Source organism: Astyanax mexicanus, chromosome 17 (genome assembly GCF_023375975.1).
Source record: "Astyanax mexicanus isolate ESR-SI-001 chromosome 17, AstMex3_surface, whole genome shotgun sequence".
Lineage (NCBI taxonomy): Eukaryota > Metazoa > Chordata > Actinopteri > Characiformes > Acestrorhamphidae > Astyanax > Astyanax mexicanus.
In genome coordinates this window covers 10,513,984-10,530,620 of record NC_064424.1, presented here as the reverse complement: position 1 = coordinate 10,530,620, position 16,637 = coordinate 10,513,984, and the positions used below count along the sequence as shown (strand labels likewise).

General features: G+C 37.1%; 1 protein-coding gene across 1 annotated transcript; it reads right to left on the bottom strand.

Moving 5' to 3' along the window:
* Positions 1–134: 134 nt before the first annotated feature.
* tnfsf10l3 (tumor necrosis factor (ligand) superfamily, member 10 like 3) lies at positions 135–14,654 on the bottom strand. The gene is made up of 5 exons (XM_007254135.4): positions 14,249–14,654; positions 9,378–9,527; positions 6,378–6,414; positions 4,489–4,581; positions 135–2,819 (listed from the first exon to the last, which is right to left on the bottom strand). The coding sequence occupies exons 1-5, from the start codon at positions 14,531–14,533 to the stop codon at positions 2,362–2,364; spliced, it is 1,023 nt and encodes a 340-aa protein (XP_007254197.1). The 5' UTR covers positions 14,534–14,654; the 3' UTR covers positions 135–2,361.
* Between the last annotated feature and the right edge of the window lie 1,983 nt (positions 14,655–16,637).

The following is a 16,637-nucleotide window of genomic DNA, read 5'->3' as shown; positions in this document are numbered from 1 at the left end:
GAGTGATTCTTCAGTTATTTCAGGAACCCCCAAGTTGTAAATACATTTAATAATACATTTTAAAAAATAATAATATATATGTAAAGTCTGATGGGGAACATGTGAAAAAGAGGAGTCAAAAGAAAAGAGTAACATTTTGATGTCTGGAAAAGTGAGTAATTTAATCATGTATTGTATTGTAACATCATGGCAGTATTTTCCTAAAAAAAAAGGGTGGAAAAGGTTTAATTGTTTAGGAGTGTTAGGAAACCCATGACATAGGGTTTTACTTAAAAAAGTTAGCTACAGCATATGCATCATTTCATTTTAGAGTAAAAATAATTAGAGAATGCAAAAAACTGAGAGAAAAGGTGAACTCTTTTTTTCACTTGGCACATTAATACATTTTTTTTTAATTATATTTAGTTACACAGACACCCCCTCAGGGGTCTTCTCTGTAGTTTAATCATGTGGGTTCTGGATGAAACTTATGGTGATTCAATGTGAATTTCTGTCAGGGGGTCTTGAGGGTTTGGGGGTCTAGTGAGTATTGAGTGACGCAGTGCTTCCCATTATGATTCACATCACATTGAGGCCTGAAGATGGCCTCAGGCCCACAGTGATGCAGTTACTAATGAAGGTTTGAAGCTAGACAGTGATGGTGATTGTGTGCAAGAGACTGTTCACATTAAATATAAGATTACAATCAGTTGTGAACACTGAACAGAGTGGTTTTAGTTAAAATGCATCTCACTGAAAAAGTGGCACTATTATAATATGGCACAGTTGTTTATTTACTGACATATTCCAGTCTATGGGTACAACCAAACACAGAGATTACACTGATGTTCACTAATGGCCAGAATGTTCATAAATAGCTGTACATGTAGAAAAAAATGTTAAGCATTGTCTGTTCTTGCCTTGAATTTAAAGAAATAACTTCATTCAAATGAGATCAAAACATGAAAACCATCTGAAATAATAGGGATGTTCCAATCAGGTTGTTTAGTCCCCCTGATCTGATCTGTGCCTCTTAATGTAGATTATCAACCAGTATCTCTGATACCTTAAAGATCTGAATCTGATCTTTGTGTTTGTATAAATAATGCAGCCACACAGTTTTTAAGTAAGATGTGCTTCTGATTAATACTGAAGTAAATTCATGTTATTTTTTTTTTTGTAATTCTTTCAGCTATTTTTATTTTATATAATTCTGAACTAATTTATTTAATTTAGTAGTGACTTTTTAAAGTGCAGCATTTTGGACTAATATCTGTTGTTTATCGAAATGCTATGTTATGTTATGATTCACAGTGCAGACTCTAACTTAACTCCCTTATTTAGCTTCTTATGTCTGTTAATGGCATTTTCAGGAGACCACATGGCACTCTGAACACTGTGATTAAAACAAAGGCTCAAAACTGGAACAAGATTTGAATAACCACTGCCCAATTCTTTTAAATATGCCCGAATCAACCCTAGTTCTAAATCAATGGATCGGATCGGAACATCCCTAGAAATGACTATGTTTAAGAACAACACTGAACTGAAGCATTTTGTTTTTTACTCACATGGAACCAATGTGAATCAAGTAAATTCACTATATTATTAAATTAGGCACAGTTCGGTAGTTTTGCTACTTTGATTTTTTTTTACTTACTTCCTCTGGGCATTTAAGAGTCTCCATCACAGAAAAAGAGACAAGCAGCTGTGAGCACAAGTCCCTAGCATGTCTATCCACCCGGACGAGTACATATTTTCCACGCATCTGGCAGCACTCTTCACATCTGCACTAATACGTACAGAGTTCACTAAATTCCTCTGCTGCTTTCCCATGAGCTCCAGATCATCCGTGCCAGAGAGCGCCTTATTTAAGGTCCTGTTGCACATTTTATGAGGGGGAAACCTCACTTCAGCTGTCATGCTGTTGGATCTGGGGTTTCTATAGTCACAGTGGCTTTAAACAAAAGCAGCGATTGCTGAAAAGTTCTTCAGTATATAAATTAAAGTTAAAAAATTCAAAATCCAGAGTATACACACACACACACTTCTCAATTGTGGCAGGAAAGCAGCTTGGCCTTCTACACAGGCGTCACCACATTCTACCACAACCGCAATGCAACCACTTTCCTTTTCCAACTGGTTTTGATAATCGTCTGTGGCATTTGTACACCATGAAGCTGGCTGGCTGACTGTTAAGCCTTTGAGTCACCAGCGCTCGCTGCTCCATGGAGGTTTTTGAGTAAACAGGAAGCCATGGATGACTTCCTAAATCCTCTCGATTTTCCTTTTTCTCACAGTCCTCATCTGGGTCACTCCAGAAAGACTCATTTGTCTCTGGCTCATATAAGAAAACAAAACCACCGCCCACTACTTTGGAGGTCACAGGTCAAAGCAGAACGCCCCGAAGTAGCTCGAGGAGTCTTCTGCATGCACAGCTGAGGGCGAGGAGACAGACACAAAGATTTCGTCACCCGCCCGCAGCTCAAAAAGTCCTCCCTGATAAACTGAGTGAAGCGCGTTCTCACTGTCCGGAGCCCAGCACTTAGTGCCGACTCCCTTCAGCAGCTGAATGGGCCGAGCGTACGCCGTCTTCTTGTACACGCACTGAACCACCTGGTGGCTTTCAGAACTAGACTGCCGGTCGCTGCTAGACAGGGTGAGGTAGCGGAAGTAGACCTGGGCATAAAGGTAGTAGCGCCCAGCCTTGGGGATGCGCAGACGGCCGTTAGACACGGTCATGTTGTGGAGGTGGGAGCCAAAGCTCTGGTTGCCCCAGGAGCGCACAGGGTGACGGCAGGACTGATGCAGGTCCGGCTGAGGGGTTAGAGATGTTGGGCCTGAAGGGAATCAAAAGGAAAGTTCAGATCGACTTCAAAAAGTTCTACAGTTACACACAATGTAGGGCTGCAACAGTTAATAACTATTTTGAAGACAGAGCTTTTCAAAGAGCACTTACTCTCTTAACACCTCTAACAAACTAACTACTTCTAACCTCATTTCCTTCTTCCCCTTCTCTACTCCTCTATCCCATTATTTCCCTTTGACCTCGTTTAGGCCCTATCTAAAGTTGTTTTACCTTTAACTTCTATTAAGTCTCTGCCAAATGTAATGTAATGTAATGTATTTTGAAAGTCTTAGTATTTTGTCTGATTATTCGTATAATCACTGATTATTTCTACCATGCCCCTTATCTCTAGCTTTTTGTGGGCACAACTCCTGTTCCTAGCTTTCTCTATGACTTTAACATGATAGGACGATACTTTTAAATGCTCTTTAAATGCACATAAGGCATTTAAATGTGAAATTTAAGTTCTATAATCAACATTGTTGAATATGACGACTAACAGTTGCAGCCCTACCACAGTGCCATGTAAAAGTTTAGGCACCCTAGTCACATCACTGTGATCAAAAGGTAAAATAATCTTCAAAAAGCATAAAGAAAGAGATAAAAAAATAAAAGATTCTTCTGAATGAGATTTATAGTGATTCAACGTGAATTTCTGTCAGGGGTCTTGAGGATTAGATGAGAGTATTAGATTAAATATGAGTGACGCAGTGCTTCCTATTATGATTCACATCACAACAAGGCCTGAAGATGGCCTGCAGTTACTAATGGAGGTTTTAAGCTAAGCAGCGTTGGCACAAAATGTCCTTTATGGTCTGCAGAAGACTTTTTACATTACATATCTTGTTAGTTACATCTTATTTGTTAAACTAAACGGAGTGGTATTCGTGGAAATGTATTCTAAAAGAAGAAGTGAAACTTCTTAATATGGCTAAAGGTGGGACAAAATATCAAATCAGTATCACATTCGTTTTTGTTTGCCCATGTATCGATAATATACATTAGGCATTAGAAATAGAAGTTTTTAATGAAACACAGGGGCTCTAAACTCCCTGACTTGCCCCCAATTTGATTTTTACCACTGCTTCATTACTCCATGTGGGGGGCTAATCAAATAAATAGGTAATAAATAAACTTGCGGTAAAAAAAACTACAAAAAGCACAGGAAGAGCAAATTCTACACTTTCTGATGCTAAAATTCAACATCATCCTACAACTCAACATCATTCCAGTGCTGTCTAAAATAACTGCCAAAATAGATATAATTTATTGACTAAATACAAGAAAATGCACCCAAAGTACTGTCTGTGCACTGACCATATGATGCCTCATATAATCAAACTCAGTGCAGCTTTGCTTTTACTCCAGTTTGGCAATTAGGGTTTAAGACCTCAAACCTTTTGTTCGTCAGTGTCCATGACCTCAACAGCATTCTGTGGTAACAATTTCTAAACCACTGTCTGAGAGCTGACAGGACTTGTAGAAACATTTCTCAAGTGTGGTCCTCTGTGAAATCGGTAAACAGTGCAAACAGTAGCTTTGTCTCGAGCTCTTCTGCTGTGCTCTAGGTCTGGGTTATAGCAGTGTTACAATAGAAGTAGTTTAGAAGTTTATACAAAAGCAGAGTTCCCCACCCCCAGAGATACACATTGTATACGTACCCTGTAAACCACTGTCTCTGAGAGTAAGATGAGCAGAAGGGCGTGAATTCCCGCCAGTGAGAAATGTTGTCTGTGGTGGGGCTGTTTGTCTTTCTGTCAGAAACACAAAAGTACAAATATATAGTGAGCAGCTGTCTCTGAAACCTTACTGTGTGACCATTGGAGATTTTGTTTTGTTATACTAAACAGATGTAATAAAATGTATTAAAATGTAATTCCACTTTGAATTCCACTCTTACATAATTCAACTTTACATTAGGAGTTGACTAGTTATTAAAAAAAGAATCTACTTGTTGACAAATAATTTCCATAATAAAAGCAAAACCAAATTTGTCACTATTTATGTAGATGTTAGCGATTAGCATTGAATGCTTCATTATTTTATTATGCATTGCAGAATTATTTTTATTGTACTGTGATTCGCAGACAAGCTGATTTCTTACTATCTGTCTGCATCTATGCTAATGTTTTTTTAGCCTACTGATTAGTTGCCAGCTCTCTATAGCTGCGATTAGTAGATGTCCTAAACAATTAGTCTATGGAACCCCTACTTTACATGTGTAACACAACTTACATGTTGTCACTGTCATGCCAACAAATTGCAGCTCCATTTTTTAATCATTTTTAATCTAGTAGTTGTTCTTTCCATTTTTCCATTTATTTTATAATGAATAGACCAATGACTGTCATGATGTCATGCTTTCCTCTTTAGAATGCTTTTCTGTTCCATAGAAATTGAGCCAAAATGGAGTCTGCCATTTTGTCAAATTTGTTCACTTATTTCTTACAGAACAAGAAAGTCTCAGACTGCCTTCATTGAGTTACAGCCTAAAAGACCAGAAGACAATCAGATTTTTTCACTGAATATCCAGTTAGTGTAGCTTGTGTAATCTATTACAAAGCTTTTCCCATGTCCATCAAATTATTGTACCTAAGCTAAGCTCTGATTGTTTTTGAGACAAACCTAAGCCACTACAGTCCAGTTTAACCTTCAAACGGTACCAGGACTCGGTGCAAACCAGAAAAAAATTATGTATGTTCAGCACATCTAATTATACTAATATTTGCTGGCTGGCTAACAACTGATGGGCATTTTTCACTAACATCACTTTTTGACACATTGCACTGTGTGTGCTATTCTACATCACTGCAATGCACTAATAGAAATTATCTAAAATGGCTTTTATGGAAAGATAAGAAGTTTTTTTTTAAGTTTCTTTTCGGACATTTTGTGTGTTTTTCATGGCAGAAATATTTAACTTGCATTCCCTTTTGACAAAGTCTGCACTTTCAAAAAAGTTTTTTTACTATAATTATTATTCAATAAAACATGCTTTTTAAATACAAACAACAATAACCTTCCAGTACGAGAGGCCAAAAAAGGCATGCTGACTAAATGGATTACTGCCAAAAAATCTTCCAGAGCTTTATTCAGAACACGTTCCACATTTCTGCATACAATAAGTTCTCTTTAACACTTAATTTATTAACTTCAATTATTTTGTATGCACTTCAGTGTAAAGTCACTGTCAAACAAAAACATTGTATATATATAATATAACAACTTTACAAAACTTCAATGTAAAAGATTTAATTCCACATGACCTACAAACAAAAGTAGAGTATGTCTGACCGAGATTTTATAAACTGCATATTCAACAGAATCTCTCCATTGTTTTCAGTGAGCTACATGTGAGAAAACAATATTACTGAGATTCACCACGCCTTTGTTATTACTGGTAAAAGAATGCAGCTTCCAAGAAAAAAATGGGTGTGTGTGGTTAACGAGTGTGTGTGTGTGTGTGTGCGCGCGCAATGGGGGAAGGGAGGGAAAGCTTATCTTAGGATGATGTAAAGCAATTATTTAGGTTACACGGGTATAACGTTACCTTGAAATACATGCTGGGAGATGATGTTTTCTGTTACCTGAAAAAAAGAAAGAAGAAATGTTACTCAGATTTGCAACAACAACCAAGAAAACAATGTCTACCGCTCTGGGTTTACTGATCACCAGGTCAACAGTTCAGATATCTGCTTATTAAACAATGTACGGGGTGCCGTTAAAGTGGTGAGCAGGAAATTGTTTTGTAGCTTCGCTCTGCCAGAGGCCAGTGGAGCCATGCTGACTAAATAGAGTTCTGCCAGGAGGCTCTCTGAGCTTTTGTGCCAATAACGTCATTCAGGACACATTTATCCTTTCTGGATCCAACATACAGCCACAGAGAAAGAGTAAAAGACACTGAGATTCCATCCAAATTCCTGCCAACAACACAAAGAAGTGCTGACATCATACGTGATCGACTTTCTCTTGTGGAATCAAAAAGGTCACGTATCAGGTTTACCAGAGCAGTTTTCTCAAGAGTAGCTCATGAGATGTCAAAGAAAGAGAGAGAAAAAAAACTAAGTGGAAAGAAAAACATCATGGATGAAATCAATAGCTCAAAGAGGTGAAGGGTTCCATGTCATTTGAGTTCTTGATGTCCAGATATGCTGACTTGCAAACTTTACTAAGTGTTGCAGGCCAAACTAAACTGCTATTGTATGGGTATGTGAAGAATATGAGCTGAACTGCAGACTGTTGGCAGTAGGGCTGGACAATATGACTAAAAAGCAATCTTGATATTACGGGTGAGCGATATGGCCCTAAAAATAATATCATGAAATTTTAGTGTTTGGGGTTTGCAGGAATAATATTATTGGCAACAAAATACAAAAAAAAAAGATTAATTAATTTAATAAATATACTATACAAGTTTTATATAGTTTAACAATTTCAAACATTCAGTTGAAACAAAAATTTGTGTAAACTTTTGTCTATTTTGTACAACATTTAAATTCGACTTTTCCCTCCATCATCCCCTTTACCAGCAATTTGGTCCTGCCCGATTTCCCAGAGGATTGGCTCCACCCTTGCCAACCATATATGGCAGTATCTGTGAGTGTCCAGAAGTCGCAATACCTGGGCCTGTGACGATGCCTAAGCCAAAGCCTTTATCTGACTATTAATTATTTTAAACTCATTTCTGCTTACATGCTTGCCTGCCTTCTGCAAAACCAGTTCATCCAACAAACAAGAGTATTGATGTGTTCTGCTGCAATGTTTTCCTCTATTTTTCTAAAGGGGCTTTATACTAATCTCAGAACTATGGTGTGGATTTGATGGTACATCAGTTCAGAGGATGCAGGTCCACTGCTAAAAGCAACTGAAGCCTAATTTTGTATTAGGGTTTACCTTAATGTAGCAATTATTTAGTAATTAATTGTGGGCAAGCCAGTCAAAGTTTTTTTTTGTCTCAGAATGTTTCTCAGAATCAGGTTAAACCAAAGTCTACCTTTAAAAATTAGCAAGTGGTGATAAATAGTGGTTATAAATGTAGGATTAGGACTGATCTGGGTCCAGGAAGCCAATTCATACTATGTGTCTTGGCTGCTGTAACATCATAAATCTTTAATTAGCAATATTAACACAAAGTAAGGCTCTTAGTTTCAGATCATATCTGCCAAGTTCATACAAGAAGAAAAGCTGGATCTGCTTGATACATGTTGTATTGGAGACATGTGTTAGCTATCAGCCTCAGCTGGTAGTGATCTATAAACTGATGACAGACATATGTATTATCACTCTATCCATATATATTTTCTATTATATATTATATATAATATACTATCTATATAATATATATATATATATATATATATATATATATATATATATATATATATATATATATATACATATATATATATATCTATATATTATATTCTTACTACAATTCGTCTAGTGTATTGAAATTCAGATGTTTGTATGGAAATTATTTCTGTTCAGATTGGCTGCCCTGTATCAAATGTAGATAGGCACCAATATTGGCTTTTTTAATCCCTGCTTATTACATATTGGTGAGAGCCTTGAATAAAATAAAGATTAAAATTAAAAGTAGGAGCTGATTAAATGATCCTTCATCTAATAAATATTATAACATCATAATGAGTATGAATGAGTTCATGAGGCCTTCTCGAGGATGGGAAACTAGCAGAAGAGTCCAGTGGGATACTGCCAGTGTCAATAGAAGAAAGCTGTTGTTGCAGTGATCACATTGCATCACATTTTTGTGGTCTGTAAAAGCTCTTCAACAACCCTCCCACTCCAAACACACCCGCTTCACAGGACGTTTAAGCAGACACTGACTTCAGCAATGGCAGGTCTGATCTGACAAAACTGGGGAATGCATTTTTTGGGGTTAGGCATCAAGCCTCACTGATTAGAAGCAGATGATTTTTGGTTTTATTTTGTGTGTTTCTCAAATGATTTCTAATTTGCGTTTCTCCAACAATGATCTACTTTGACACATGTGGCCTGAGTCATAGCTGGAGTCCAAACAGATAGAATTGGAGGCCTGAAATGAATTTCAATTGCTTCCAAGGAGCCATTTCATACATGTTATAAATGAAAAAATGTCACTGATGAGACTTGGTTTAAGGAATTGTGTTCCGAAGATGTTCCAAGAAATGTTATTACTCAGGAGACCAGCCACTGATTGGAAAATGAATGTGACTCTCAATATGGAATGTCTGTTTATAGATTAAGTCCTGTCCAATAATAACAGCCAATCAGCGTGCTGCTTGTGCTGAGAACAGAAAAGGTTTGACCTGCTCGAGGGAAAAGCTTCCCTTGATGTGGACAGCGTTGCAAAGATGGCCACCAAGCACACAGACTTGCCTATAAGGACTTTCCTTTGTATTTCCTTAGGTCTATAAAACTCCACCAAGACATATATCAGCTAGTCTGTCAATAATTTCTGATTTATAACAAAGCATAATGACATGGGAAAGCTAATTCAGATCTTTAAAATTAATCGTATGATCAAAACTCATAAGGTATCCACGCTTACCTTGGAGATATATGCCTTAATTCCCTCAGCCAGTTTGATGCACGGTTCACCAAATAGCTGTACAAGGCCATCAGGCACCTCCTGCTCTTTTTCCAGAGCGTTCAGCAGCCCCAGACACCGAAGCTCTTCAGAAACACCCTCACTCCGCACCTGTTCGTCAGCCAGAAAAAGAAAAAACAAGGATTTTAAATCAGAAACACTAAATGTATCATTTCCCCAAAGAGATTTCCCCTGACAGAGCCAATCAAAGTCCAATCACAGTGTAATTCTGTTAAAACTGAAAGCAGTTTGGAGTACAGGTGGAGGAAACATTATCTATATGTGACCAAAGAGTATAGAGTGCAACCCTCTCCTAAACACTGTATTGCTTCCAGAACTGTCATAACAAAAAAATAGAAAAAAAGCAGACTCAAATATAGTAACTCCCCTGATCATTAGCATGGGTGACAGAAGTAATAGTGATTTTAAAAACAGCAGTGTGTTCCCCTTTGCTAAAGCATTTAGCTTTTTAAATTTTAGTCAGATTTTTTTATTCATCATATTTTTCTTTATTGAATAATATATAGCTTATGTAATAAAGAAGCACTATGTTTTTCATTTAGTAGTAGAGCATCAGCTGTGTGGTAAAGCTGGAGCACCCAAACAAATGCTTCTTATTCGCCCAAACCTCCCTCATTCCATTCGCCCACTCCACTCTGGCTTTAAGCATTGTGGCTAAACTGCCCTGAACTTGGTGAGCCCACCTGTTAACTTCATAGCTAACCCATTCCATTCTTGCCAAGTTTGGCTTCTGTGACTGTTAACATTAATGTTCTAACTCTGCCAAGACCAGCTGTTAGCATTGCAGCTAACCTACTCATGGTGTGTGGCAAAGGCTGACTGTTAGCATTACAGCTAACCTGCTCATTCTAGCCTCTGCTGTCACTACAGATGCCGGCAGTTAGCATTGTAACTAACCTCCTGCAAAGTTGCTAATCCTGGTTTTTGGTAGCATTGAAACTATTCTGCTCCAAACTTTCAAATGATGTATTTTTTCAGCATATTGTTAACAGACAAATGCTAATATGCTGGCCTCCAATAATATTTATGGTCAGATAATATTTACAGACAGGCTTCATAGTTTAAAGGCTTAAAGTTTAGAATCTTTAATTAAAGAGTAATTCTAAAGTTTCGTCTACAAACGTTTGGACATATATACAGTGGCTTGCAAATGTATTCACCCCCTTGGCTTGTTACCTATTTTGCTACATTACAACCTGTATTTAAATCATTTAAATTGTATGTGATGCATCTGCACAAAATAGTCTTATTTGATAAAATGAAATATATAAAAATTGTGAAAATAATAATAAAAAATTGGCATGTGCATATGTATTTACCCCTTTGCTATGAAGCCATTTAAAAGTCCTGGTGCAACCAATTACCTTCAGAAGTCACATGCTTAGTAAAATGAAGTCCACCTGTGTGCAAACTAATTGTCACATGATTTGTCAGTATATACACACTTTTTCTGAATGGCCCCAAAGGCTGCATTAAACTCCAGGTTGTGAAGTAACAAAACATGAAACATTCCAAGGGGGGTAAATACTTTTGCAGGCCACTGTATAAATAAATCCCAACATACAGTTAGTACTGTTTGAAGCCAAGAGTGTTACATTTTGCTTTAATTAATTTAATGAATACTTCCTGTCCAGTGTCTGACCCACCAGGGTAACCATGGCTTGCAATGTTTCTATTCCTCTATCCATCTGTGGTCCATTTTCAGCTCAGATAGACTCTAAAGCTGTATTGTTTTATATATAATTCTCATAGCTGAGCAGTGGAAAAGGCACTGGCTAACATCAATGTCTGACTTTGTTCTTCAAACACCCAATCAGTTCTCCCGTTTCCTAAACACATGGGTAGAGCAACTCGGACATGGAACATCTGGATCGTTAATGTAGAATTCAGCATCAAGCAGGAAATCTTTTACACGTTTAAGTTCATGGTAAAATCCTTCAAATATAATTAAACAAAGAAACCAAAACACATAGGCACACCTAGTATTACACTCTCACTCAGAACAAACAGCCATGATTACTCACTGTTTATCATAACCATCTGTACTCTATTAGATGTTTGTTGTTACCAATGGAGAATGAGAACTAATTATATAATTAAATTAAAATGTATACAATTTAATAACAATCTACACTGTACAAGTAATCACAAGAGGCATTACACACTATATAAACATGATCAGCTGTAATATTAAACCACTAACTTGATGTGAACTTATTAATACTGATTTTCTGGTTATAGTGGGACCAATCAAAGGTGAGATTAGTTAGACTGTAGGTGAACATTCAGTCCTTGATGCTGAAAGCAGGAAGATGGACAGGCATGATAATCTGAGTGACTGACAAGAACCAAAATATGATGTCTAGATGACTGGTCAGAGCATCATCCAAACAGCAGGCCTTTTTTGTATGCACTGATTTGTACCATTAGCCCAATACCAATGATATTGGGCGTGTATGTTCCTGATGTATCAAACAAGTTGTAGTATGACATATATTGTGTAATTTGCTCCATGTGACACTGCACGTGTCCGGTGACGTCATTATTGCACATGCACACATTGTGATGGTGATGCTGACATGATACATAGTACGTTTACCTACCTGTATAACATTCAATTTAAATGTAGGTCGCTACATTGTAAAGTTCGCTGCATTTTCAAGTTCTTTGCCCCTCTTATCATGTTATTATACTTATTCTGAACCAGTTATAAATGGAAACAAAAACATTTGTTGGGGTCAAATAAACAACATAGGTTAAGAAAATGATTTAGTTTGTGTTTGTTTTACAACGTCTCTGTGGGAGTGAAGATGTTTGTAGGTCAGCTGTAGTCTAGCAAGGGTAGTTTTCTGCCAAAGCCTTGTGGTTTTTGTTTTGGCAAGGTCGGGTTATTTTCATGACCCTTAAGCATTATGTTCAGTGCTTTCCAAACTAATGTCACTTCTCTGCAGCCAAGCTGAGCATGAGCCTCTAAAAAGACTCACTGACAGATGCACAAATTCAACTTGACAGCAGAGACCGGCCTAGCAATTATAAAAGACTGGTTTATGTCTTTCTTCAGTCCAGTACTAAATCAACTAAATTGTTCATGTTATGAAGGTTGTGACCAATATCAAGATTATGCAGCGTGCATATTAATGTAAATATCCTGAAGGTAACTTGACGTAAAACACAAAAATAATTGAGTGATGCTACAGGGTGCTAGGAGTAGAACAAATAACATAAACATAATATCGTAAACATAATATCATAGTACCATCCGGTTCTTTTTATATCATTGTTCAATCTAAAAATGCAAATACCACCAAAGATTAATATCCCAAAAACAACAGGCTGCTGCTTTCAGTGAAAATAATAATAGTAATTTGGCCTGTAATGTAATTTTTATGAAGATTTTAAAACTTTTTTTGGTTGGGGGATGCATTTCATTTTCCACAATCAGTGATGGTTTGGAGAGACATGTCATCTGCTGGTGTTGATCCACTGTGTTTTATCAAGTCCAATGTCAGTGCAGTGTTTTCCCGAAAAATCTTACAGCACTTCATGCTTCCCTCTGCTGACAACTTTTATGGAGATGCGGATTTCATTTTTTCAGCAGGACTTGGCACACTGCCCAAACTGCCAAAAGTACCAATTGGTCTTACATAATATTCCTGATTTTTTTGGTTTTCCTTGGCTGTAAGCCAAAATCATCATGAATAAAATAAATAAACGCCTAAAATAGATCACTCTGTGTGTAATATATCAATTTAATATATGAGTTTCACATTTTAAACTGATTTACTGAAATAAAGTAACTTTTAAATGATGATCAAAATTTTTGAGATGCTCTAGTATACAGCTCTGGAAACAAATAAAAGACCAATTAAAAATGATGAGTTTCTTTGATTTCAACAAATTGAAAACCTCTGGAGTATAATGAATATAATCAAGAGGAAGATGGATGATCACAGCCATCAAACCAAGCTGAACTGCTTGAATTTTTGCAACAGGTGTGACATAAAGTTATCCAAAAGCAGTGTGTAAGACTGGTGGAGGAGAACATGCCAAGGTATATGAAAACTGTGATTTCAAAACAGGGTTATTTCACCAAATATCTTAAAACTTTTTGAATGTGAACGTGTTGTCTTTGCATTATTTGAGGTCTGAAAGTTCAGCCATTTCTCATTTTCTGCAAATAAATGCTCTAAATGACAATATTTTTATTTGGACTTTGGGAGACATGTTGTCTGTAGATTATAGAATAAAACAGCAATGTTTATATTACTTAAACATATACTTATAAATAGCAAAATCGGAGAAACTAAATCAGAGAAAGTGTTAAATATATATGACAAAGACCAAAAAACACTGGCTTGGTATCAATCCGCCAATCCCTTACTTTAGCTATTAAACCGCGGACTTTGAGGTTTCAAGCAAAGTAGTCCGTAAGTATTGTTGTATTTTAGTGATTTATTAACACATATTTCTAACTAGTTACTTTAGTGAGTGTTGGGGAAAAGTGTGAGTACGTGTGTAACACTTTAAAAAAACACTTTATTAAGAAAACGCCAGTCTTTGGGGCTGTACATTCCGAGTAAACAATGTACCGTGTAATAAGCCCTGTTGTTATCGCGGATCAGGCGGCGGAGTTAGTTGAGGGTTGCTATGGGGTCCAGGGGGTTGCTAGCCTGCGCTAGTTTAACTTTACAGAACAACAAGAAGAAGAAGCGGACTAACCCAGTTAACTAACTACTGTACACTCACATACTGTCAGATACCTGTTTATCCAAAGCTGAAAATAAGTTTGAGAAGTTTTTAAAAGAGCTTACTTGAGCCATGGACATGTTTAGATAGATGAGGAGTCCTGTGGTCGAAGCAACCTGGAGAACAATCATGACGGTTATAACCATGATCATCCACAGCTTGGACGGCGCCTCCAGACGGGTTTTAGGCTGAACCATGATGAATGAGCTCGACTCGCTGCTCACTGATCTTAAATAATGGGAGCTTTCCTCGGATGCCAGCGCATTCCTCTCGAATGACTGCTCCTCACGTTCAGCTGAGGGTGGTGGAGGAGCAGCCACCTCCATGTCCACCTCCATCAGTCTGCCCATTCCTTTAGCGAGAAGTTAGTCAGAGAGCTGCAGTCCGGGAGAGCATGGCTGAGAGTGCCTGAGCTCTACTAAAGCGGAGACAGAGACCCAGAGCTGCACTGGTTAAAAGCAGCAGGGTAAGAAGGCGTTCCTGTGGAGCAGGGTGATGATAATCATCCAGCTGCAGGGGGATATACATATAAACTACTGTAGCTAGCAAGAGCAAGTTCAACAATACACATGCATTTAAACCAGGCATGGGCAATTGATTTTCCTAAAGGGCCACATTAATAATACTTATACAGTGTCCACTAATTCATTATCTTAGTAAGATACAGGCCTCCCCCACGGATCTTGAATTTACTAATGTATGTAATACCAATCACTTTAAAATAGTCTAGGAATTTGTCCCATTTACCATAGAATTGGCCATACCATAGTATGGTCCAATCTGTTCAGTAATTTGAATGCCAGTCTTGGAATGATGGCCTGACGGCAGATTTCCAGACTCTCATTATTATTTGACATTTCACATGTCTTTCCTAATCTGTCTCTGTCATTTCAGCTCTCCAGTCTGTTTATTTTCCCTTGTGTTCCTGCTCGTGGCTCTGTGTTTCTTACCTGGGTTCTCACCTGTGTTCCCAACACAGTGTTCCCAAACACTGTGCGGCTAATGAGTCTGGCAGATTGGAGTAAAACAGCCTAACTAAAGGGAGAGAGTCAGAAGGTAACATAGACAGGCAATGTGCAAACAACAGCACGAGCATCTCAGTTTACCACAATGTCCACGAACCCCTGCATCTGCAGCCTTATCTAAAGGGAAAAATAATTACCAAAAGCTAAACTAAACAAGTAAGTTTTTAGTCTAGACTTAAATATTAAGACTGTGTATGAGTCCCTAACATATTCAGAAAGAATATTTTAGAGTTGGTGAAATCCCTTGATGAACAAAACTATATTTTTGTTTATTGCTTATTGGCTTCCTTTATGTTAAAAGCCTTTCACCTTGCAGTGAGATAAAATATTTAAGGAAACACAAAAATGTATGTCACAGTTAATAATGTGTGTATTTTCTAAAAACAAATCCCTATACAAAGCTAATAATATATTAACTAATTAATATAAGACCAAGCCTTCCAGAATACAATGATGTGTTGCCTCAGTGCCAGCAAATAAATTGGGTGGCTTGCCAGACAAAGTTGAAGTTTCAACTTAAGTTCATATATAACAGTTGCAAGTAAAGTATGTAAATGGATTTGTGTTGCCAAGGAGCTGTTTTCATTCATAGGAATACCTTGGAATTCTCTTAGAATTCTTAGAAAATGTCATGGATGGTTCCCTAACCACAAAATCTTTCAAAACAAGCTTTCACGGTTGATTTAAATTCCGCTGTTGTAAACCAAGAGGAGAGCACAAGAGGATAGTCAACAAGCAAGGACCAAGTATTTTCCTTGGAGGAATAGTTTTACCCTTCCCTGTGTGTTTTCTCATCTCATTTAGGATTGTAAAAAACAATTAGAGCTGTTAAAATAAAATGTTTTTTATACAAACCACTTCTTCTCAAACATGTAAACATTATTGATCCTATCAGATCAAAACAACATAATACAAACACAAATTTTATACTGATTTTTTTGCATCTTTGGTAATGAGGGTATGGTATAATATTGCACGACACAACATCCCTAATTATCCTGGTGATTTTTATATTTTAAAACCTAGTGTTTTGCTATGTATCACTGGGTGTAGTGTAATGTTGTCATTCCATGAGACAGATTACATTACCCACAGAATTGCCCTAAACTTCTGGCTGTTCCAGCCTCTGACCACAGTAGACAGCCCCTTAAATAAGACCATCAGAATATTGGTCTGCTTATCTGTAACAACAATATTTAACAAAACGAGGAGGCTGTGTTGTTCCATTCTTTTCACACACTTTTACTTGGCAAATATGAATTAATGCAAATAAACCCATGCTATATATCATACATTTCTCATGACCCAGCAAACACATTTAGATTGTAATTAGGGATGATTATCAAAGATTGGATGAAACTTTTAAAACATCATGTAAATTGTTTTTAAAATTAGCTTGTTAATTTCTTTCATATCAAGGTCTGTGTGC

Coding starts and splice junctions, on each gene's coding strand:
- tnfsf10l3 (XM_007254135.4), bottom strand. CDS start 14,533: ATGGGCAGACTGATGGAGGTGGACATGGAGGTGGCTGCTCCTCCACCA. Junction 6,415..9,377: donor TTAAGGCATATATCTCCAAG/GTAAGCGTGGAT, acceptor TCTTTTTTTCAG/GTAACAGAAAACATCATCTC. Junction 2,820..4,488: donor CAGAGACAGTGGTTTACAGG/GTACGTATACAA, acceptor GATTCCCTTCAG/GCCCAACATCTCTAACCCCT.